The 22353-nt window shown below is 36.2% G+C and overlaps 4 protein-coding genes across 4 annotated transcripts; 3 read left to right on the top strand and 1 right to left on the bottom strand.

Moving 5' to 3' along the window:
* Positions 1 to 2410: 2410 nt before the first annotated feature.
* Positions 2411 to 5786, top strand: LOC140791424 (peptidyl-prolyl cis-trans isomerase CYP22). Its single transcript, XM_073141989.1, has 7 exons — positions 2411 to 2713; positions 2798 to 2821; positions 3144 to 3231; positions 3585 to 3677; positions 4875 to 4907; positions 5178 to 5234; positions 5491 to 5786. The coding sequence occupies exons 1-7, from the start codon at positions 2511 to 2513 to the stop codon at positions 5599 to 5601; spliced, it is 609 nt and encodes a 202-aa protein (XP_072998090.1). The 5' UTR covers positions 2411 to 2510; the 3' UTR covers positions 5602 to 5786.
* A 2237-nt stretch (positions 5787 to 8023) lies between these two features.
* LOC140791496 (acyl carrier protein 1, mitochondrial) lies at positions 8024 to 8803 on the bottom strand. Its single transcript, XM_073142092.1, has 2 exons — positions 8525 to 8803; positions 8024 to 8427 (listed from the first exon to the last, which is right to left on the bottom strand). The coding sequence occupies exons 1-2, from the start codon at positions 8732 to 8734 to the stop codon at positions 8251 to 8253; spliced, it is 387 nt and encodes a 128-aa protein (XP_072998193.1). The 5' UTR covers positions 8735 to 8803; the 3' UTR covers positions 8024 to 8250.
* Positions 8804 to 9245: 442 nt separating this feature from the next.
* Positions 9246 to 15366, top strand: LOC140791574 (uncharacterized). The gene is made up of 9 exons (XM_073142218.1): positions 9246 to 9474; positions 9559 to 9650; positions 9738 to 9809; positions 10161 to 10267; positions 10378 to 10433; positions 10955 to 11105; positions 12474 to 12557; positions 13398 to 13694; positions 13945 to 15366. The coding sequence occupies exons 1-9, from the start codon at positions 9337 to 9339 to the stop codon at positions 14793 to 14795; spliced, it is 1848 nt and encodes a 615-aa protein (XP_072998319.1). The 5' UTR covers positions 9246 to 9336; the 3' UTR covers positions 14796 to 15366.
* A 1162-nt stretch (positions 15367 to 16528) lies between these two features.
* LOC140791350 (dihydropyrimidinase) lies at positions 16529 to 22040 on the top strand. The gene is made up of 13 exons (XM_073141884.1): positions 16529 to 16729; positions 16819 to 16971; positions 17429 to 17480; positions 17614 to 17883; positions 18018 to 18229; positions 18936 to 19056; positions 19589 to 19676; positions 19758 to 19836; positions 20369 to 20456; positions 20581 to 20621; positions 20718 to 20770; positions 20974 to 21130; positions 21646 to 22040. The coding sequence occupies exons 1-13, from the start codon at positions 16607 to 16609 to the stop codon at positions 21835 to 21837; spliced, it is 1629 nt and encodes a 542-aa protein (XP_072997985.1). The 5' UTR covers positions 16529 to 16606; the 3' UTR covers positions 21838 to 22040.
* Positions 22041 to 22353: the final 313 nt, after the last annotated feature.

The following is a 22353-nucleotide window of genomic DNA, read 5'->3' as shown; positions in this document are numbered from 1 at the left end:
GAATCGAGTCCTTCAATCTTCCATGTTTTCTTGGATCTTTGCTTGAATTCTATCTTTATATGACTCTCTCCATACTAGTGCTTGTACTAAGCCAACCTCCCACATATGCGGTTTTTTCTATCACTATATTTTCATTAGTCTCACCAATCTTTTCTCAGCATCTTCATCATATCCATGGTTTGTTTTGTGATCATTGTTCTCCTAGCTTTTCAATGTCCATATGCTGAAGAATGTTTTGTTTTGCAAGTTTCCTTTTCACTTACGGAATAGGGATTATCGTAAGTTAGAAATTCTCCTCTTTAATTATCTTGTGCTACCATCTTATATATATTTAGATAGGCAAATTCACAGGTTTTTCAAGTTTACTCACATCCTTTGCTTATATGGCATATTTTTCAGAGAGAACACCGTCGAAAGGAGCGTGAAGATGCTTTGATAAAAGGTTCTGAAGCAAATTAGTACATGCTCTTGTCAGGTATTCTCTCATAAATAGAAAAAAAAATTCTACTATTTTGTTTTGGATTTTTTGCATACATACTCTTCAAAAATCCATTATATGCTTGTACTTTAAAGTTGATATTTGTATGTATACTCTCAAAACACACGGTGGGTTTTACATGTATATCTTTTATAACTTATTTTTTTTGTGACTGCCGTTGGAGTTAACTTACAATTACAATTTGAACAATTTAGACATAAAAGGGGAAAATCTCAAAACACTTGGTTCTTCTTCTTAGGGATTTTTTTAAAGGGTATACACGCAAAAAACCCTTTTTGTTTTTCCAGTCCCAAGGTGGTTATAATGCTTCTACCGAATGTTGTTTTGTCTTTAATCAAATTTTTTAATGAACTAACTCATTAAAGTAATTTAATTGATAGGATGTTATAATAGATAGATAACACTGGAATGGATCTATAGGAAGTTTGTCATGGTTTATACCATTAACTTGGAAATGACATTGTATCATTTTACTGTAGTTATACCCTTCAAAAATTCCTCAAGGAAATTTGATCCTTTTGGGGTTAAAAATACTGAGAGTAGATGCACCTTTAGTTAAGGATTTAGGTTACCAAACAGGAGTTCCTTATCGTATTTGCTGGATGAGGGATGAGGCTGGAGTGGAAAGGTTATTTGCATATGCCGAGGGATCCTGCAAACAGTACCATTGACCTACTATTGCCAAACAACCTCGGCATTGGGTCCAATGTTGGCTATGATCCATACTTGAATAGGGGGCACATTGGAAATATCGATAATTTGTCAAAATTTGTATGCATACTAGATTTTCTAATTTATCTCCATTTCTGACATCTGTATTGAGATTTTTGAAGCTACACCATCTATCCCTGGATATTTTCTTTACATTAGCCTTTGGCATTGTCATTATGCCGAATATATTTCAGCAATCTATGGAATATCTCATAAATACAGTTCACTTCAGCTTCATGAATGTTTCTCATGGAACATGATTGAATCATAGCTATCCAAATGCTAGAAGACAGAAATTACACAACCTTTCATATGTATAAAATAACTTTTAACCTCAGCTGCACTTTATCATCATTGAAAGATTATAGCAGTTGTATATTCTTAGGGTAATGTAGGGATTGCATTAAATTACAAACCGTTTGATTATGCCATGCATTATTTTCTTAAACCCTTTAGAAAAGAATGCATACAGCATGTTGTTGAAATTTTTGCTGGTCAGATATCGGAATCCTGTGTATTTTATTATAATTATTTAGAGATTAAGAAGAATTGCTGCTTCTGATATGTAGGTAGATGCTGATACTTCAGTCAATGGGATGCAAAAGGCAGACATTATGTCCTTTATTGGTGATTTTGTCCAGCTACACCTTCCAGAATATTGATGTAATATAGACTAAGGTGGCTTCTCAGGCATCTTTGTTCTCAGGAGGAAAGCCTTTGGCTTTGCAACGATCATTACTTGTTTCATAGTTTGATCCTCAAATTAGAGTTGTAACATTTTGTTCTATCATCAATCTCAAATGAAATAAACTCTGTATGATTAGTTTCAACTGTATTATTTTGAAGTGCTAAGTGTAATTCTGCTTCCTTTGTCACCTTTATCTCCAATCTGTAGACGATTCACACATTATCCAGGAAAAAGGGGACTGAGAAAGAAGAGTATTTTTGTGCTCAAGTTTTTTTTTAATGTTTTATTTAATATAATTCACATGTACATGTATGATATATTTTTTTTAAATTTTAAATCTAACAAAAGATAATTCCGAGGCCAATGCGATAGTGCTAAGTTGGTTTCAAATGGCTCACGGTTATATAAGGATTCTTGGCTTTGAATTCTAAAGGTAGGGTTTGTTTTCAAATTGTAAGAAATTGAGGGGGTTTAACATAAAAAAACCTTTCGCCTTCCTTAAACCCCAGGACCTGAGCTAAGAATCACTCTATCTTCCTCCTCGGCATCTTTGTCGAAGCTCAGGTCCATCCTTCGCCGCTTCCATTTCAATCGAGCTCGCCCTCGCCAGCTATGGCTTCCGGCGGCGGAGCAAACAGCGCCTCAATCGCCGCCGCCCCGGCTCCTCCTCCGGTGTCGGTGGAGTGGCACGTGCGGCCACCCAACCCGAAGAACCCCATCGTCTTCTTCGACGTCACGATCGGCACCATTCCCGCGGGGCGCATCAAGATGGAGCTCTTCGCCGACATCACCCCCAAAACAGCCGAGAATTTCAGGTAAGTTGGTCTTGGTTCGAATTGATAGAAGCCCTAGAATTTATGTTAGGCTTGTTGGTTGACTTGGTTATGTTCTTTTTGCAGGCAATTCTGCACTGGCGAGTACAGGTAGGTGGATATGTTCGTATTGTTGGATTTATTCTTTGGTTGTCTATGTTTCTTTTAGCTACTCGATCATGATTCAAAGTGTAAACGATGATGGAAATGATAAAGTGTTAATATTTCTTTGATTTAGAGATGAGAATCGAATCAATCGATAGACTATGTTATTAAGGTGAAAGGGCCCGAGTCTTTATAAAGGGAAGATTGTAGTTTAGCCATGGGGAAAATCAAGCTTTGTTCTAATATTTGCTCATAAAAATATTCAAAATATCTAATTAAGACTACCTAACTCTTTTATGGGAGTTTTATATAAACTCATGATTTGCAGAAAAGCTGGATTACCTATCGGTTATAAAGGATGTCAATTTCATCGAGTAATCAAAGATTTCATGATTCAAACCGGTGATTTCGTGAAGGTATGCTTCTATGTTTAAGACTTCGAGCAGCATGTGATTTAATGTTCTCTCCTTATAGTTACAATATGCAAATGATTTTGTCTCTTTAAACCCTACTATCAGGTCTTACTATTTAGTAGAAATTATGTTGCTAGTTTTGTTGCTGCTTGAAACATTCAATATGTACAGAATCACTTCATACAAGTACCAACATTGCAGTACACCATTGATTCCATCCCAGCTTTTCTCAACAATCTTTCTCTTTTGTTTGTCATGTAAATTGTTTGATGTAGATACTCTCACCAGCATCAATTAGCTTTAGACATCAAGATTGTCTTGCCTTATCCTTCTAATCTCTACTTTACCTTTTTCAGGGCGATGGAAGTGGATGTGCAAGCATATATGGAAGTAAGTTTGAGGATGAAAATTTCACTGCAAAGCATACAGGCCCTGGTCTGCTTTCTATGGTAAGTTACTACTTTATCTACTATTATTTTTAGTTACTTTCCTCATCTATTTTCCTTGGCATTTCATATAATGTAATTTGTCTATTCATTTTCTTTTCGTCTGTTAGAAAAGTGATACTTCATCCGAATACTCTAAAATCCTGTGTAGAGCCTTGTGTACATTATTACAGACAATTGAATTTCTGCTTTATAGTAATTACGATGATAAATCAATTATTATTCTAGAATTCAACAAATACCCAAATTCCCAAGCACAATTCAGTTGTGTCTGCAATCCAAATTGGTTTATCCAAGGCCTTAAACAAAAGCTGTCCACGTAATCTGGATGTGATTCTCCCTTTTCTTTTGCCATGCAAAGAAGAAACAATGTATGGAGAAATGTTTGATTAAGATGGCGTGTAGACTACTTTCAGTGTAATCCTTTTGAACAGTAGTACTTGTTACAGCAGTAAATTTTACCATGAAAAGATGTAAACTAAGCCAGTCTCATCACCTTTAAGAGAACAAGCTGAAGTGTGCAGCTTGGAGCTTGTTTGGGCTACTAATTTTAGCTCCAAGGGAAAATAGAAGAAATAAAAAGAAGTTTAAAGGGAAAATTTTCGCTACAAATCCTTAAATTTTTAATGCATCAGAGCATCAAACAGTAGTATGTTATACTTCTTACTTCCAGGACAGTGTAGGTTTATGACTTTATGTCATAATAAATGATGCTCTCTCCTTCCAAATCGCTAAAAGAGATTGCCCGTCGTGAACTAATCTGTTAGATTTTTACTAAATTATTCTCCACTAAGTGAAAAATAAAATTAAAGGGACTATTCCTGTCAGAAACTAAAAGGAGTATACTGATATTACTTCTTTTGAAAGAAAATGATAGGTGGTAGATCATTGTGACTCCAATGAGTTCTGGACTGTGGGGAGTTATAGATGAATCAGGAAATTGGAGTGCGGGGGGCTTTACAATTGTAATCCGCATAGGTTGGCAGCTTCAAAGAGTTGTATTTGTTTGTGCTTAATCATGAGCTAGTGATTGGATTTTGATCCTCAAGTTTCTCTAGTGTTCAACAAAAATTATTTCTCTTGCAAATTTCATTCTATGATTTAGTGCTATAAAGGTAATTCAACTTTTGCTATTTATTTGACATGATTTGACCATTTGGTTAATCCCTGATCATCAATAACTTTCTTGTTCCTTTGCAGGCTAATAGTGGGCCCAACACTAACGGATGTCAGGTACTTATCCGACGACTTAGATTTAGTAATGTTTCCTCATGACTTGTGAATTCTCTTTACCAAGGATAATATATGAATGCATAATTATAAATCGACAATCGATTTCACAAAGAGAGATATGTCTCTGATTTCTGCTTTATACTTTGTTTGAGACAGCAAACCTATTCATTCTTCTTTGAGCAAGTTAGTTTTTCCTTTTCCTAAGTTGTCATTTGGTTTCACTTCATCTGATACTCGTTTTGTGGTTTGGTCCTGTTCTTTTTTCTGCAGTTCTTTATAACATGCGCAAAGTGCGAGTGGCTAGACAATAAGCATGTTGTCTTTGGGGTAAGTTTGCTCAATCATATTTTTAAGTGGAAGGTGAAAGATAACATGGGATAAAAGAAGAAATGATAACGTCAGGTATTAGAGTTAGGGGTACTACCTACTCAATTACCCATAAAAGAGAAGTTACTTGAAAACATATCATGATGGCTTTCTGTTGTAACAACACGAAGCACTTTCACAGATTGAAAACTTTCATCCTCATGCGCTCTATCATAATTTTCAGATATTAATGGTTTTATTCTGTAATTTGCTACAGAGGGTGCTGGGGGAAAGTCTCTTGGTGGTCAGGAAGATTGAAAATGTTGCTACGGGACCAAATAATCGACCAAAGCTTGCATGCGTAATAGCCGAATGCGGTGAAATGTAGGATCTGATACTATAATTGAATTATGTGGTTCCACTTTACTACATTATTATTGGGTCAGTGAAACCTTTCAGCGAATGTGGTAGAAATTATTTAGCGAGGAATGCCTGAAGGCGTTTAATTCTGGATTAACTTTTACACTGTACTAATCCGTCCAGTTATAATTTAATAGAACGCCTATGCTGAAATGGGATATTGCTTAGATGGTTAAAAAGGTTAATGTTGTATGAGTAGTTTCGAATTTATATTTCAGCGGCATTAATTTAACTGGCATACAGTTAAATATTCATTTCCCTCTGACGGGAAAAAGAGTGCATGCTAAAATGTGCCCTTATGACTTCACCACTCCATTCTCATTGCAAACTTTACAGTAATTTTCAGTGAGTCGTGTGGTATTTGAAATGTCTTCCAGTGGCTTAGCAGTTGACAAACTCTGCTCAATGGTTAAAAAAGCTTATATCATATGAGTGTTTCGCTGTTCCAATTAGAGCGGCATTAGTTTAATTCGAACGCCCATTAAGTTCTCACTTCTCTTTTAAGAAAAAATATAATAAATTCAGGCACATCTGTCCTTTCGTATTGAATTCTACTAATATGGGGGTAGAAAAGAAAGAAAACTAGAAAGAAGAAATGTTTAAAAGAAGATATATTACAATTGAGAAAAGAGAGCCCATTACAGACTCTATACTTGCTGGTCAACTAAACTGCAATCCAGGTACCAATTAATCGCATAGCACGAATACCAGCAAACAGATAATACTAAACCACTAAGCAAGAAAAAAAAACTCTAGGAAAAGAGAAACACATACTCACATGCACACATAGGGGAACAAAGAAAAATCCACGTATGGAATCCACTCTACACTCAGAGCTAATTCACTGTTGTGCTGCATCCCGGTATCACAAAATAAGCACCTCTACGGCACACTGCTGTACATTTCGGATGGAGATGAACAGACTGCATTAACACTTGAAGAAGAATGAACATTTCAGGCAAGAAGAAGCTACCCCATAAGCAGACGATTTTTGAACCAAGTGAGGCTGTACCAACCTCATCAGTTCTGCTTTCACATGAAAAGAGCATTATACAAAATGTTTGTCCATATAACTTCGTCGCCATGGTGATGCAAAGTACAGCAATAGCATGTAAGTTGCAACTCAGTGAGGAACAACATCCAAACCAACACCAGGTTGGGCAAAACAAGATTAAGTACTCACACTATTCCATACATTTAGTGCAATATAAGATCATATTGCGAGATGCACTTCCTTATCAAACAACTACCCTGATGAAAGTAAAGGTGGTGTATTCTCCATGTCAAGTTAGACGACCCATAATTGTTGGTGAACAGCTTGATTAATGATGATCCTTAGGATATATAAGTGCTAATTTTCTCAGAGAAGGAATATTTATTAGCATTATAGCTATTACCGCAGAAGGGAAAAACTGACATTGATGTGTTCCTGTTATAGTAAAGATTAAATTACAAAATGAGTTGAGATTTGAGAACAAAGGTTAGAGTTGAACTTCACAAGCTTAGCTAGCCACTTAAGATATGCAGATTAATTATGACCAAGTGAGTACCCTAGCCGGAGGGCCACCTAAAGTTTTTGTTGAACCTCTAGATGCTATGTTAGGGAAGCACAAGAGCTGCTTAATAGCTAGAAGAAGAATAAGGAGGGATAATGGGAGTTTTGAAAAACAAAGATGTAAAATGAGTAGAACAACCGAAAGGATGAGAAGGAAGAAGGAAAATTGCTACAATCAGACAGGAAGATAGAAGGGAGGACGTAGAATGATCTTATGTCTATTGTCTGATACACGATAATAGTTATTTGATGCTACTATAAATAGTCCAAGAAAGTATTAGGCATGATTAGGTAGAATTAAAAGAAATATATGTTTGAAATTACCTAGGCATAGAAAAATAGGCCAACTACACCAATGTCCCAAATCTAGTAGCCGCTTCCCCTAAATAAAAGTGGCATCATCCTACTCTGACCTTAGGTTAGACAAGTTATATAAGAAAATAGAGCCTCCACCTCAAAATAACCAGACATATAGAGTGAAAAGGAAAAAAAAACAATGATTAAGGAAAAAAAGAGCCTGATGTACAACACCTACATCTTAATGCAAAAGCAAAGATACATTATTAACTATTTGTGCTAATAACAACTATCACAAATCGTGCAACTACTTGATAGTGGTTTAAAATTCTATGAATGAAGGGCCAGATTACTGAATATGTTTAGATGTCTAGTTTCAACCACACATTTAAGGAGCAGATATCTCACTCTGTCACTAAATGGAAGCTCCATTTCTCTCTATCTCTTTCAAGTAGGTAACTCTTCTACATAGGCAAATTGAAGAAGTAAGGGCGAAGAGAAAATAAAAAACAAAACATGCAAACTGATGCAGAAGGACTAAAAAACACAAGACCAAACTCAGGAAAATCCAGAGTCTGAGAAGTTTTATACTTAAGCCGCAAGTTTGCATTGGAAAAAGGTCAACTTTTTGCGCAAACAGTGATTATTCTAGATCAACTCCAAGGTTCAATTCTTGGAAAAGACCACGCAAACCACCTGATCATGGAGTTCCAACGAAGATAACAGGTAAATTACAAGAAGGGAAATAAAGGACTTCGCCTGATATCAAGCCGCCATGGGGTGATTCGCGATGTACTCGATTGCGAGGTTGCAGGAGTCGATCTTATCTGCCTCCTTATCCGGGATCTCGAGCTTGAACTCCTCCTCCAACGCCATCACTATCTCCACGTTATCCAAGCTATCCAAGCCCAGATCTTTCTGGAAATGCACGTCCGCCGTCACCTGTAGAACGCCCCAAAATTCGTCCTTTTAAGGGGGGAAAGACACTGGCCCAGGAAGAAAGGAAGGGGGATAAAAAAGTTAGGGTTTTGACGAGAACCTTAGAGGGGTCGACCTTGGGGAAGCTCTTCACGACGTCGAGGACTCGGTCGACGACCTCTTCTCGGGTGATATGGTCGTCGCCATGGGAGGACATGGATCGAATCGGAGGATGGAACGGATTGAGGCACGAGAGAGATCTCGATCGATCTAAGGTTTGGACGGGGAGGCGGAGATGACGAAGGATGCCGGATCTTAGCGCGGCGGCCATTTTTTTCCCCCCTCTTCTTTAGTATAAGCTTCTGCTTTTCTCTTGGCCGGGGAAATATAGAGAGGGGAAAGAAAACTTTCCCAGTATTTTACAATTTAATTATATATATATTTTAAAAAAAAATTATAATAAAAATTTTTAATGTGTATTTTATATGTAAATTATGCAAGACTCGATAACTAAATTGCAAAATACTCCGGTTTGATGATGGTAACAATTAGATGAAAAATTAGGATAATTTGAGATAAACTAAAGTTATCATGTATAGGTGTTAATTTATATAAATTAAAGTTGAAAGTATAAATATATATACAGAATTTTATTTAATAATTAAATTAGATAAATAAAAATTATACTAAACTTAAATCTATTTAAAACCTGGAATTTATATCAAATTATATTTTTAGCGAGATAAATCAGGTAAATTTAGATTAACCCGGCCCAACCCAGCCCAAGATAGAGATAAATAAATAAATATATATATATATATAGTAAACACAAAACCTCTCCCAAGCTTCTCCGTGCGAGGTCGGAGTGGATACCTAGTTATCTGCCAGCAAAGAATTTATTAGGGTTTAGAGTAGGGTTACTTCTCTTCTTCCATGGAGACGATGAGCTCCGAAGGGGAGCTCTCCTCCGGCTACAAGATCGTGCCGTGGTCGAGCTGGGAACAATGGGACTTCGTTAGGGAAGGGATATTCTCCGCTTCCCCCGATGCCGTCTCCGCCGCTCTCAGAAGAGTACGAGCTTGCATGCATGCATGATTAAACCTTAGCTCTTAGAGTGGTATACCTGATGATTCTTTGTTGTATGGTTTGTGTTAGATATCGGCATGGCGAAGCAGAGGCTGCCTTCCGATTCCGATCGATGTCACTGCTGCGTTTGTTGAGATCCAGCAAAAGGATCCTTTTTTTAGGTCTTTATCTGATGAAGTTTTGGTTTTGGTGAGTGTTTTGGGTTCATAGTCTTATTTTTGAAGATTTTATTCTTGTTGGTTTGGCAGGAAAGAGCCTACGGATGATGTTGTAACCTCGGAGGAGATGTTATCCATGCTGTATAGCATGGCAATCATGAGGTGAGGATTGTTCTTATTAGAGTACCACTGAACTGCTTGGATTATATCGGAAATTGGAACTTGCCTGCCCTTTCCCTATAGTCTTTAGGAACATGTATAGTTACTATTTGAGAAAAACTGAAAGCTGATCATGATCTTTCTCCAATGTTATGTTACTTGGTCTAAACGTTGTACTTCTGTCATCTTTGTATTATACTAACTTAGGATGACCTGAAAAATATGGACTTTTATTCAGAGCAAAACGTTCTTTGATTTCAGTCTGAGGAGATATATCTCCAAGAGTATATACTCTGTAGACTTGTAGTTTTGAAGGGTAATACTTAACTTATTCAAGTTGCCTTTTTTTCTAAGGCTTGTCAACGGTTTTGTGGAGCAAGCACATAAAAGAACAGGGCGTTCTATATCTCAATTAGCTGATGCAGTTGGTATACCCCGAGTGCTGGTTGACATTCGCCATGGTAAGATAGCTCCATTTCTTATTTTCTTAATAAAATAGTTAGTTTGTGTTACAGCAATCCCTTCTGAATTTATTTCCTGATACATTCTTTGCTTTACCTTCATGGTGCAGAGAGTTCCCATCGCAATCTTCCTTCACTGCGGCTGGTCCGATTGGCCTGTATCAAGGTATATTGGGTTGTGCAAGTGCATAAATTTTAAACTGACTTAACTCTCGTTTTTCTTTTTTTCTTTTTTTCCAGCTTTAGTTGAGAAATTTGTTCATAGTAGCTAGTAAGTGAGCTTACTTTGCTTTGATAGCAATCATTCTTTACCTTCACTATTGGAGTCTTCAACATCAACTATTTACATTCCTTGAGACATCCTATGTTTCTATAGTTTGTGTAAACAATTTAAGATTGATTAATTATTGATTTTTTCTTTCTGCCTGATTCATACTTCTGCTTCATAAAAGATGATTATGTAATGGAATATTGATTTCTCTTCCTCTATCTGAGATGGTTTTCCTCAAATAGTTGAAGACTTCTTGTTGCATGTGGCGTGATTTTCAATTTTGCACCTGGCAATTGCTAATATTTGTAGAATTTATATATTAGATGTAAGTGATATGTATGCTGCAGAATATCGAGTCATGTTATGTTATGCGATTAGTTTCTCACTTAGCCATGTCATTTTGTTGTTATTTGCAGGCACTTGATTTTTTGAAATCTAATTACTGGGAACCACAGAAGTGTGCTATCCGCGATGTTCGAATAGAAATAAGATCTAGATTGCGTGAGATGGCGTACTGCTTAAAGACCAAACATGTTGCAAAACCAAGTTCAGAAATCAAAATGAAATGTGAGTCTGTGTTCCTTAGTTGTATAAAAGTAACAGTTTCATCAGGATTTAATGTCCAAAATACAGCCAGATCAATAATTTTGACTACCGGAGACAATGTTTATAGTAAACATATATCATGATTAGAGTCATAGATTAGTTTGGAGGTGGAGGGTTATTTGCCCTTTATCTACAACCACTGTGACAATTTTCTTCACATTGATGTAGGGTACTCACAGTCAGTCCTGCAATGCAATAATGAACTTATATATGACCAGAACTTGTTTTGTAGGCTGAACTATCACCCAATTATTCTGTCATATCTATCAAGACATTAAAATGGGTTTAAGTGTTGAAATAGGTAGAAAAATTTTATACCACTTTGCTTGAGATATCTTGAAAGCCTTTAGATCACTTCAGAAAGATTATTCTCCATTATGAAGCAGAGTTATGTTGTGGTCTGTGCAATGTTGCACCAAGTTGTTAATTGTCCGATAGTAAGATCTTATCTTATTGTCTTGGATTCAAGTGTTCAAAGCAATGGAGGAAATTGAACCTTGTTAGAAACTTCTGAGATTTGACATAGACAAGTAATTGATGCTAGAAGTTTAATGCTGGGAAGTGAATAGTAATTTTGGTTAAGAAATTAGATGAATGCAGTACAGAATGTGTTGCACTTGCTATACCAATGTATTGTACTGTAACTAAAGATGGATGGGGAAATTTTTTGTGTTTCGAGCAGTTGGGAGATGCAGACTTTAAGTAAATAATAATGTAGTGAACATTCACATGTTGATGCAGGTATAATAGGAAGATTCATATCGGCTCATTAAGGAATAAAAAATATTTAAAAGGCATCTGCATTGATATGTTCCTTGCTTGGCTGACTTGTTTTCTTTAAAACATTGCTATCTCAGATTTTGCAAGTTTTAAAGTAGATGGCCATTTATTTATCTAAGGATTTAGTTCTATTAGAAGATAATTAATATGATGGACTTTTAACTACGTCAGCTTTCACTTAGGGATCCATGTAGGTGATTTTGATCAGAAAATTGTTGGAAGCTTAGCTACAAAATGAGCAAGGCTTCTAATACCAATGCTCTCCCAGAGAAGTAGCTGCAGTTGAACAAAGATTGATTTACTCGTTAATCTTCGTTTAGTTTTTACAAATATGAACATGAATTATTTTTTTCTACGGGCATAAAAATCATAGAATTTATTGTTATGTAATGAGTGTTGGTTGTGGAATTTCTTAATGTCTGTGTTTCTTTTTCAACTTTTAGCTCTAAAGAGGCGGTGAAAGGCTGTTCATTACCTTTCATGCTATCATGTCTTATTTTCTGACCAGTACCAATATTAATCTATGTTTGGCTTCTTTGACTTGTGTAGGTGCAAAGCAGGCTATTCTGCTAAGGGGAGGCAACAAACTTTCTTCACAGATAGTCGGAAAGTTGCAGTCATCTAGGTCGAATGGTACTTATCTAAATCTACTTTGCTACTCGATTTGATTATCCATGAAGTTTGGCTTGCCAATGATTTATAAAAGGTTAAGCTTATACAATGATGTCAATCATGTTATCGCATTAGGTATTGAAGTGGTTCTTCTCCTGATGGTCAGTTCCTTTATGAACACTTCATCACTTTTATAATGCAGTCACTTTGTTTCAGACTTTTAAAGCTACAAAAATGAACTTTGTAAAAAAATTTTGATGATTTGATTCATTCATCGATTATTTCTAAGGAACTGTTTCTTTATGCTACATTCCCTAATCTGACCCTTTACAGTTCAAGCCATCTGAATTTTTCTTTTGAACATGGTAAATTTTTAATGCATCACCTAACATTCAGCTGGTAAGGAAATCCATGGTACATGTTTCATACTGCTATATGTCAGATAAGAGGAGGTACTCAGTTTTGGACTTACCATGGCTCCCTTTTCCTTATTTTCTTCTTTCTTTGACTAGTATCTGATTAATTGGATCTTAAGCTAGAGATATTGAACTGATCCATAAAAGAAAGAGATGCCATCAATGAATCACTCACATATTCTTCAGAGTTATATGCTTCAACCTCAGGAGTACTACCCCAACATAAATTAACTTTTAAAATATGTAAATTCCATAAAAATGAAGTAGATCAGCTGGACTCACGTGTAAAACTTTATTAATAAAATTTACTGATCAGACTGGGAGAGACATGACTGGTACACACAAGATCTTACCCTAATTAAGCAAGCATATCACTAATAAGATAATATTGCACTCTAACACTATGCTTGGTTGATGTTGATGGGTATCTTTTTATAATTTGCAGGTGCGGAGAAACAGATCTCGAAGGTTACAAAGATTATTGCTCGACTTTACTCTGCATATCCCTTAGAGGTTGTGTCCGTTCTGTTGGAGTTCTTTGAGTTGCAGACATCAGCTGGTTTAGACATTGTTGATGTAGAACATTCAGAAAATGATGAATTGAAGCCGCTTGTAAGCTCAGTTAATTATTTGAAGACTATCATTAACAAATTGGCATGTAAGAACTCCAGATTACTACTCAGTATACTGAAGGCAGTCCTTGAAATGATTGAGGCCAAGCAAGTCATGGAATATGAGAATGGTATAATTTGAATACTAGTGACATTTTTTTACTGATGCCTTTTCTTTTCTTGTTAAGTAATTACCTGATGGTGGAATTTCATGTAATTTTGTTGCACTTTTCACAAGTCCATATCTTCTTGAATCTTGAGAACATAACTATGGGTTATCTGGGTGTATTTTCCTCTAATTTTTTCTAGACTTGGTATCATTTTTTTTAGTTAGTACTTCATGAAGATCTTTGTATTCTTATTTACCTTTTGACTTTGCAGGTGAATGCTACTTTCTTTCATCCCAGCATTCAACTGAGAAGTCTGGAGTAAGAAACTTGTGTTCCCTGTTTCTTTGGCTCCTCGAAAACCTCAAGTCATTGAATGATTCTGGCCATATTGATCTCATTGATGAGATTGGAGTTCTTTCTGTAGACAAACATGCTGTACCCAGATTTTCTCTCAAAAAACTTCTGCGGAAGTGCCTAAATTTATCAATCATTGGTGACAAATATATTGCAGCTTCAGTAGTGCTACTTGCTGAGATGGTTGGAGAAAGTGCTCTAAAAGAGAGATTGAAGAAGCACCCTTTGCTAAGTTCAGAGAACTGCTATTCTACTGAAGATGATAGCATGCCCCAGTCTAAAACTGTGCTCTTACATGAAGAGGCTTTGGCTAAAAAAGAAGCAGAGAAGCTGGAATCTCTAAAGCAACAAGCCAAGAAACGTAAAAATAGAATTAGAAATTCTATAGACGACAATGCAGAGACAAATAGCACGTGGACTCTGGCTAGCTTGTGGATTCCATGCCCAATTGGAATGGTACCTTGTTCATTTAGTTCAACTGCAATTCTTCCTGTTCTTGACATGGTTCATGATCAATTAGAAGATAAAATAGTTGAAAGAAATGACAACCAATTAATGAATGATCAAGACATCGGTTGCAGTGATTGGAGTGACCATGCTGAACCTTCAGAGAATGAACATGCTGTTAAAAAATTCAGGCCAACCACTGATGACCAAAATTTGGATTTTCCAGAATCGACATCCCTCATGGTTACTGATGGCATCTGGAATGAGCAGAGGGAAGAAGAATTGCTTTCCATACATTCTACTATCAGGATTCCTCTCTAGTATTGTTCTATGTGCACCTTGCCTTGGGTGCCACCATTTTGTTTATTCAGGATGCTTGTTGGAACTGCAAGCATGTAATGACACTTAAGGACGTCGTGGTCCTACAACTGGAGATCTTTGAGAACCAGGAATTGTAAAACTGGATAAAGCTGTTAATGAGAAGGGAAAGTTATGTGCTTCAATTCAAGTAATAAGGCAGCTGAAAGGTGATTTGACATATCAAAAGCTTCTACTAAAAGAACAGAATTTTTTTTCGGCATTTGGTGGAACTTCCACTTGGAAAGACTTGAGACTTGAGGAGACAAAGCAAGCGGTACCAGAGTTCAACGGACAATTTTGGTTTTTGCCGTGGAATCTTAACTTTTTTTCCCTTTTTTTCCCTGGCACAGGTAGATTAGGCTGTTTCTACTAGAGTAGCAGGCAATTTATATATGTTTGCTATGCGGCAATTGTAAAAATCTGTCAAAGGGAACACTCCATTCTTTTGATTTAAGAATTTCATTTGCTTTACACGGAAACCATAATATTGTGAATCTTATGCAATGTCTTTAAAGTGATTTTATGGCTGTTAGATTGTACTGACTGCTATACCGGTCAAATGTCAATATAGTTGCCACCTTCCCAAGCCATTCAGCTTATTGTTTTAAACAGCGAGATCAAGAAATAGTGCAGCTGCAATATAATTCCTCATAAACAGGATGCTCAAATTGATCATAATGCCATCAAAAATCAAAGGAAACTTCTCAATATTTTCTTGCCTGCTGTTAGAAAGCTCCAAGAAGATTGTCATACTTTGAAACTTAATTTGATTAAACTTTCTCACTTTCTAATTAAATAATGGATTCTGTGTTTGCATATATACCCTTAAAAAAAATCTCTTATAAACCCTTCTAAAGTTGATATTTGATACACAAGTTTTGCTCGTATATCTTTTAAAACTTTAATTTCTGCATTGATACTCATTGAAGTTAACAAACAATTATAATTTAAAAAAAAATAGAGATAAAAAGACAGAAATATTCTTATTCTAGTTAATGTTATTTTTTTTTTGGGTCTTTTTCTATTAAATCATTGAGACCTACCTTCAGGACATACATGCAAATATTAATTTTAGTTGAATACACACGCAATAAGACATTTTTTAAGGGTATGCACACCAAAAAAAAAAACCTTAAAAATCAACGGAGAAAATAAAAAATTAATTACATAATTTTATACTATATTGTATTTGTAAAACCTGTTTGCAATTTTGTCCCAAATTTCATGGGTTCATCCCTGATTGTTATAATAGTCAACTTAAGAAATTAAACACCACATGAAAAGGAGTTAAAAGGAGATCTCACCTTCAAGAGAGCCACACAGGAGTTCATCAGATTCTATTAGTCAACCTATAAGTGATGTCAAGATTCCTTCCAGCTCAGAGAGAAGAAGCTATAATCTTCCAATCTATCAAAAAAATCTTGAGACTTAAATTACAATTTTCTCCCCTTAATGATCTACAAAGAACAACAGCCTGATCCTAATTTGTGGCTTAGTGCCCATTTTTGCAATTGTTGTTGCGAAATGTTTTAACTCAGCCACTGGATCCTGCCAAGTACCCTGATTGTAGCAAATTGCTACAGCCTGAGCTGCAGATGATTCACAGTACAATTATGGTTATCTTGTAATTTAACATCTCAAACAAGGGCATTTCCTCCTCTATATACTAACAATTTCAAAACACTACCCGCTTCGATGCTCGGATAAATAACGCGATAAGTCCAATCTCCATTCCCTTCCTTTTTCTCTATCTATTACTACTACTACTATCGATGGGGCCAAAGCTTCGATCCAATCGTCCATGGAAGACCAAATCCCTCCGTTTCGATCTCATCATTCTCTTCCTTGTCACCCCTCTCCCTCTCTCCGCTTCCAATTCGCATCAGGCGCAAGGGGTAAGCTCTCTCCGAGAAGCCCTAGCTAGCTATCTTCTTGGATTACGTTTTCCGTGGTACTATGAGGGATTTGTTGGATTTCCCCGTAGTTCTGCTCTATTGGAGGTGATTCGAGCTGTGGTTTGTCCTCCTCGACCAAGATCTTGATCAAGGGAGGGACCGTCGTGAACGCGCATCACAAGGAAGTGGCGGATGTGTACATCGATGATGGGATCGTTGTCTCTGTGAGGCCTAACATTATGGTGAGATTTGGATAAAGTTGGTTTCTTTTGAGAATTAGTTGGATTTTTTGTGCACGCGTTGATCTCTTCTATAACTGCAATAGTTGGATGTCAATACTTTTAAGTGTCTTCTGATCTGCTGAGAATCGAGATAACCTCTTTCCCGGATAACTTATTATTATATATTTAATACTTAGTAAAGAAAGCGCACTATTTGATCTTTTTAGTATTGCTTGGAGTACTCCAGTAGGTTATTGATGACTGAGATTTTATGTGCTAAGGGGTGTAATTGTAAATCTGGCCTAATCAATAGCCACTATCTTTTGACGTAGTACACTCTTACCGCCAAGTTGCATGACACGTAGGAAATTATAGTCATCAATGGCCTTCTGAAGTACCCCAAGCATTAATCTTTTATTTTTCCTCTTTATTCTAATATGTGTAATTAACTATAAGATTCTTGTTTTTTCTTCTGCAGGTTGATGATGATGTAAAAATAATTGATGCAACTGGGAAGTATGTCATGCCAGGTGATCCACTGATGTCCAAGTGAATGCCTCACAGTAGCTGACCACATTTGTCAATATATAGTGAAGCTAGATATATCCTGAAGAATTTATAGAATATGACAAACCTGATGGTTTTCCCCTGAAATTATAACAGGTGGGATTGACCCTCACACTCACTTGGAGATGGAATTCATGGGAACTGTGACCATAGATGACTTCTTTACTGGTCAAGCTGCAGCATTGGCTGGGGGGACGACAATGCATATTGACTTTGTCATACCAGTAAATGGCAGTTTATCTGCAGGCTTTGAATCCTATATGGATAAAGCAAAAAAATCAGTAATGGATTATGGATTTCACATGGCCATCACAAAATGGGATGAAGCAGTTTCAAAGGACATGGAACTCATGGTTGAAGAGCACGGTCAGTGGATTCCTTTTTCCTTTTCTTTTTTGTTGCTAAATATTTGTACATTGGTACTTTCTAGATTAGTGAATTGCTCATCTGAAATCATCTTCATAAAAAGAACTCTGAGCGATTTTTGTTACCCTAATCAGGAATAAATTCTTTCAAGTTTTTCATGGCATACAAAGGATCATTGATGATTGGTGATGAGCTTTTACTACAAGGCTTGGAGAAGTGCAAGTCACTTGGTGCGTTGGCTATGGTCCATGCAGAAAATGGAGATGCTGTTGCTGAAGGACAAAAACGAATGATAGATCTTGGAATAACAGGTCCAGAGGGACATGCTCTTTCAAGGCCTCCAATTGTAATTTCCAATGCAGATCTGTTTAACGTATATAGTAATAACTAATAAGTATATGTTGTCTAGTCATTTCCTTTTATTTAAGGAGCTTCTAAGACTTTTTCTGCTGATGTTTTTACCCCATATGTATATGTTCCTCCAGTCATTGGTTATAAAACCTATCTTCTTACCTTTTTGTCCATTATTAGACGCCAAGTTTTTTCTAGTAACCAACAAGTCAGATTTTCTTGTAAAAGACTTTTGACACTAGAAATTGGGCCAATTAACTTTCCACATTAAATTATTGTTATTATTTACTATCATTTGAGATGGCGGGTTCTTGGGATTGAGATGTCTTTGGTTCTTTGATAATTCTTCTGTCAACAAAGACATTTAGTTAATTATGTCTTGCCAATCTCATGATATTGGAAGCTGGTTGTAAATTAGAAGTTATGCTCTAACATGTTCTACTGTCGACTAAGATTGGAACAGCTGGTCGTAAAAATTTTAAGTTCTTGGGGAGTCATCTCATCTGTGGGTTTTGCTCTTGCAGATCTCATGTTGTTGGGAGAAGTAAATGCAATTGCTTGCACTTAACTACATATAATTGTGGAACACTTGAAATGCTATATATGTTCCTGCATTCTCTGTTATCATGGTTGTTCATCTAGATGTTAGATATTATCTGTTCACTGAATATTTGGTTGCAATTTGTTCACTGCTTATGCAGTTGGAAGCAGAGGCAACTGCAAGAGCTATCCGACTGTCAAGTTTTGTCAATACACCACTATATGTGGTTCATGTGATGAGCATTGATGCCATGGAAGAGATTGCAAAGGCTAAGATAGCAGGTTTTTTTTTTTTCTTTCTATAGTTTTCTCCCCTTCAACTTAATACATCTTACATCTTAATAGTGGTGCACTAACATAAATTAGCAAAACTAACCTTTTGCGACAAAAAAATAGATTGGTTTGGAACCTCATCTGTTTTTGATATCTTTTGTACACAAACTCTTGACACAGATTGTAGTAAGATCACTGATTAATTAATGCAAACATAAATTAATGAAATCCTCTTTTATGAAAGTAATTTTATTATGCATATGTTGGTCATTGACTTTGCTGCGGCACGCCAATATCAAAATCTAAGTGTAGCTGGATCTGTCATATGATATGGGCTGATGTTTGGACGGTATTATAGAGGGTAGCAAAGGATTGGGCCTAATCAGGATTCGTTTTTATATCAGCTGAATCTTTTCAATTTTTCAGCTCATTAATATTCGGTTATAAATAATAACAAAAAACTTTTCATACATTATACCTGTAATTCAAAACTTCCTGGTAGTGATTCACAAGTTGATGGAAATAAACATATTTTTTTCAGGGCAGAGGGTCATTGGTGAACCTGTAGTTTCTGGGCTAGTGCTTGATGATTCTTGGCTTTGGCATCCGGACTTCACTACTGCTGCAAAGTAAGAACAGATATTCTAACTTTCCTCTTTCTTGATTTGAAATGTACGATCATTATGCATAATGCTCAGATGATATTTTAGGTATGTGATGAGTCCTCCAATAAGGAAGGCAGGACATGACAAAGTCCTTCAGGCTGCTCTTTCAACAGGAATTTTGCAGGTCTTTTGTTAACACTTGGTAGTCATGTGATAAAGTACTTGGGGTCTTCACCTTTATGATTATTACCTTTTATGAGAGTTGGCTGTTCGTGATGTTTCTGGTAAAACTGTCACTAAACAACAAGTCTTGGCATTCCTCTATGAAATAATCTAAGTATACCAAGAAAGGGCAATAGGGTTTGGAGAGGGTATCATTTATATGCAGCATTACCCTTATTACTTGTAAAGTTTTTTCACGGCATGGATCTGCACCCCAGGATGCATTAGGCAGAAGTAAACTGTCACTCCAACAGACACCCTCTGAATATTTTAGTGTCTTCTAATTCTGACTGAGTTATTACACATCATGCTATATTTATAAGAGTTCTTCTGATCATTCCGTATGTGAATACGTCAGCTTTCAAAAATATTGCACCTAATTCTATAGCTACATTAAGTTTCATCTGCTTTTATGTAGCCCTTTGTATGTACTGATTTCTTGTTGAAAAGTAGTGAGACTTCTGGAAGCTCATTCAGATGTTCTACTTCTACAGCTTGTTGGAACTGATCACTGCACTTTCAACTCTACTCAGAAAGCTTTTGGTTTTGATGATTTCCAGAAAATTCCTAATGGTGTCAACGGTATGCTTTAGGCTTTAGTAAATATGGCAGCAAATTCATAACCCAAAAGAGGCTGGTGCAATTCTTATGTCAATTTTGGTTGAAATCTCTAATACTATTCCTATATCACTTTGACTAATCCTAGGTATAGAGGAAAGGATGCATTTAATTTGGGACACAATGGTGGTAAGTTGAATTTGCTAGGTTTCTAGGCAAATGATTGCAATTACATGTTCTGTCCCAGCAGGCTGCATCTTATTAGAGCTTCTGCCATTAATGCAGGAGACTGGTCAGATATCTGTTACCGATTATGTTAGAGTGACGAGCACAGAATGGTATGTTGTCACCTTATGGATAATCATTTTTTTGGTGACATGATTACTTTTTGTTTCCATCATGTTTCTATCATGACTATGAAATGTTGTCATGTTGAGAGTAACGTAGTTCACTTTGTATGTAACTGAATATCCAGGTCCATTTGTCAAGGTACATAGTTTTATATCTTCAACAAGATTTCTCTTGATTTTTTTTTTCTCAGTGCTAGAATATTCAACATATACCCAAGAAAAGGAGCAATACTAGAAGGATCTGATGCAGATATTATCATACTAAACCCCAAAGCAAGCTTCAAATTATCTGCTGCTTCCCACCATTCAAGATCCGACACAAATGTGTACGAGGGGAGAGCCGGAAAGGTAAACCATTTCTTATACAATGGACCTTTATAGTTAAATTGGTTAGGTTGAGTGATAATTGTGTGAGAAATGAGAACATCATAATTTTTCTTCCGTCGTGTAGTTCCTTCTAAATTTTCTTCATCCTCAAATCATGTCGGCTCCATATCTTCTTGGTTCACCAATCAATAAGCTGCTGCTAATTTTGATATTTTGATGTGTGTATACCAAAGACTTATTCTTAACATTTAAGGTTGTGATTGTTTGCATGTTCCATATTACCTGCTAATACAAATATAGTTTCCCCTGTGATTCAATTTTGTACGTTTTTCCAATGTCCAATCTATGCTGAGTATTTTTAGATTTCTTAGAGCTCGGACTGGTTTGACATTTTTCTTGTCAGCTAGTAGTTCACTCAAATGCAACCAGATTTCTCTCTCTAGTTCCATAAGATCTAACTACTCTCCGAATCCGATTACTAGTCAATCCTTCCCAAGATTGACCTCTACACTGATGAATCATCTTCATGGTTGCAGGGCAAAGTTGAAGTGACGATTTCAAGGGGTAGAGTCGTATGGGAACAGGGCAAACTGGAGGTTACGCCTGGTTCAGGAAAGTACATCAACATGCCACCTTTTGGTTATCTCTTTGATGGCATTGAGAAGGCCGATGCTGCATACATGGCTTCTCTTCGTGCTCCCGTTCAACGGAGTAGAGCTGCAGCTTAGTCTACTCTTATGGATCGTCGATAATAGTAAAGATTATGCTCAAGAAAATAATACAAAATTACAAGTTCCGTACGTTATAATGAAATCTAATCTATCTATGTACTCTTATGAGCACTCCATGTTACAGTTGTAGTTGTGTATATAGAAATGATATGTGACCACCCTGTGATAATTTTCTTATGATATTGTATAGTTTTCCCCCATTCCTTGCCTTCATTCTTTTTTCTCAATTGGAAAAAGATGTTTATGAAGGTTATGATAAATGCTTTCCAACCAAGTGACCTACCAAATTTAACAGTGTATATCGTGTTTTTAACATATTAAATATAATTTTGAAATAAGGAAGAATTCCTTTTAAGCCTATAGGTTAATTTTAATTAACAACTTGGAACATAACATTCCATTATAAATTATTATCAGCTCATGCCACAACAATTTCTAGCCAATTTCTACATTTATCTTATATTCCAATTCAAACATGGAATCGGGTTCGAGTATGTTGTTCGGCATTCGATC

Source organism: Typha latifolia, chromosome 6 (assembly GCF_019914945.1).
Source record: "Typha latifolia isolate L0001 chromosome 6, TyphaL0001v2, whole genome shotgun sequence".
Lineage (NCBI taxonomy): Eukaryota > Viridiplantae > Streptophyta > Magnoliopsida > Poales > Typhaceae > Typha > Typha latifolia.
The sequence above is the reverse complement of the archived record's forward strand: the minus strand, read 5'-3'. Positions and strand labels throughout refer to the sequence as shown.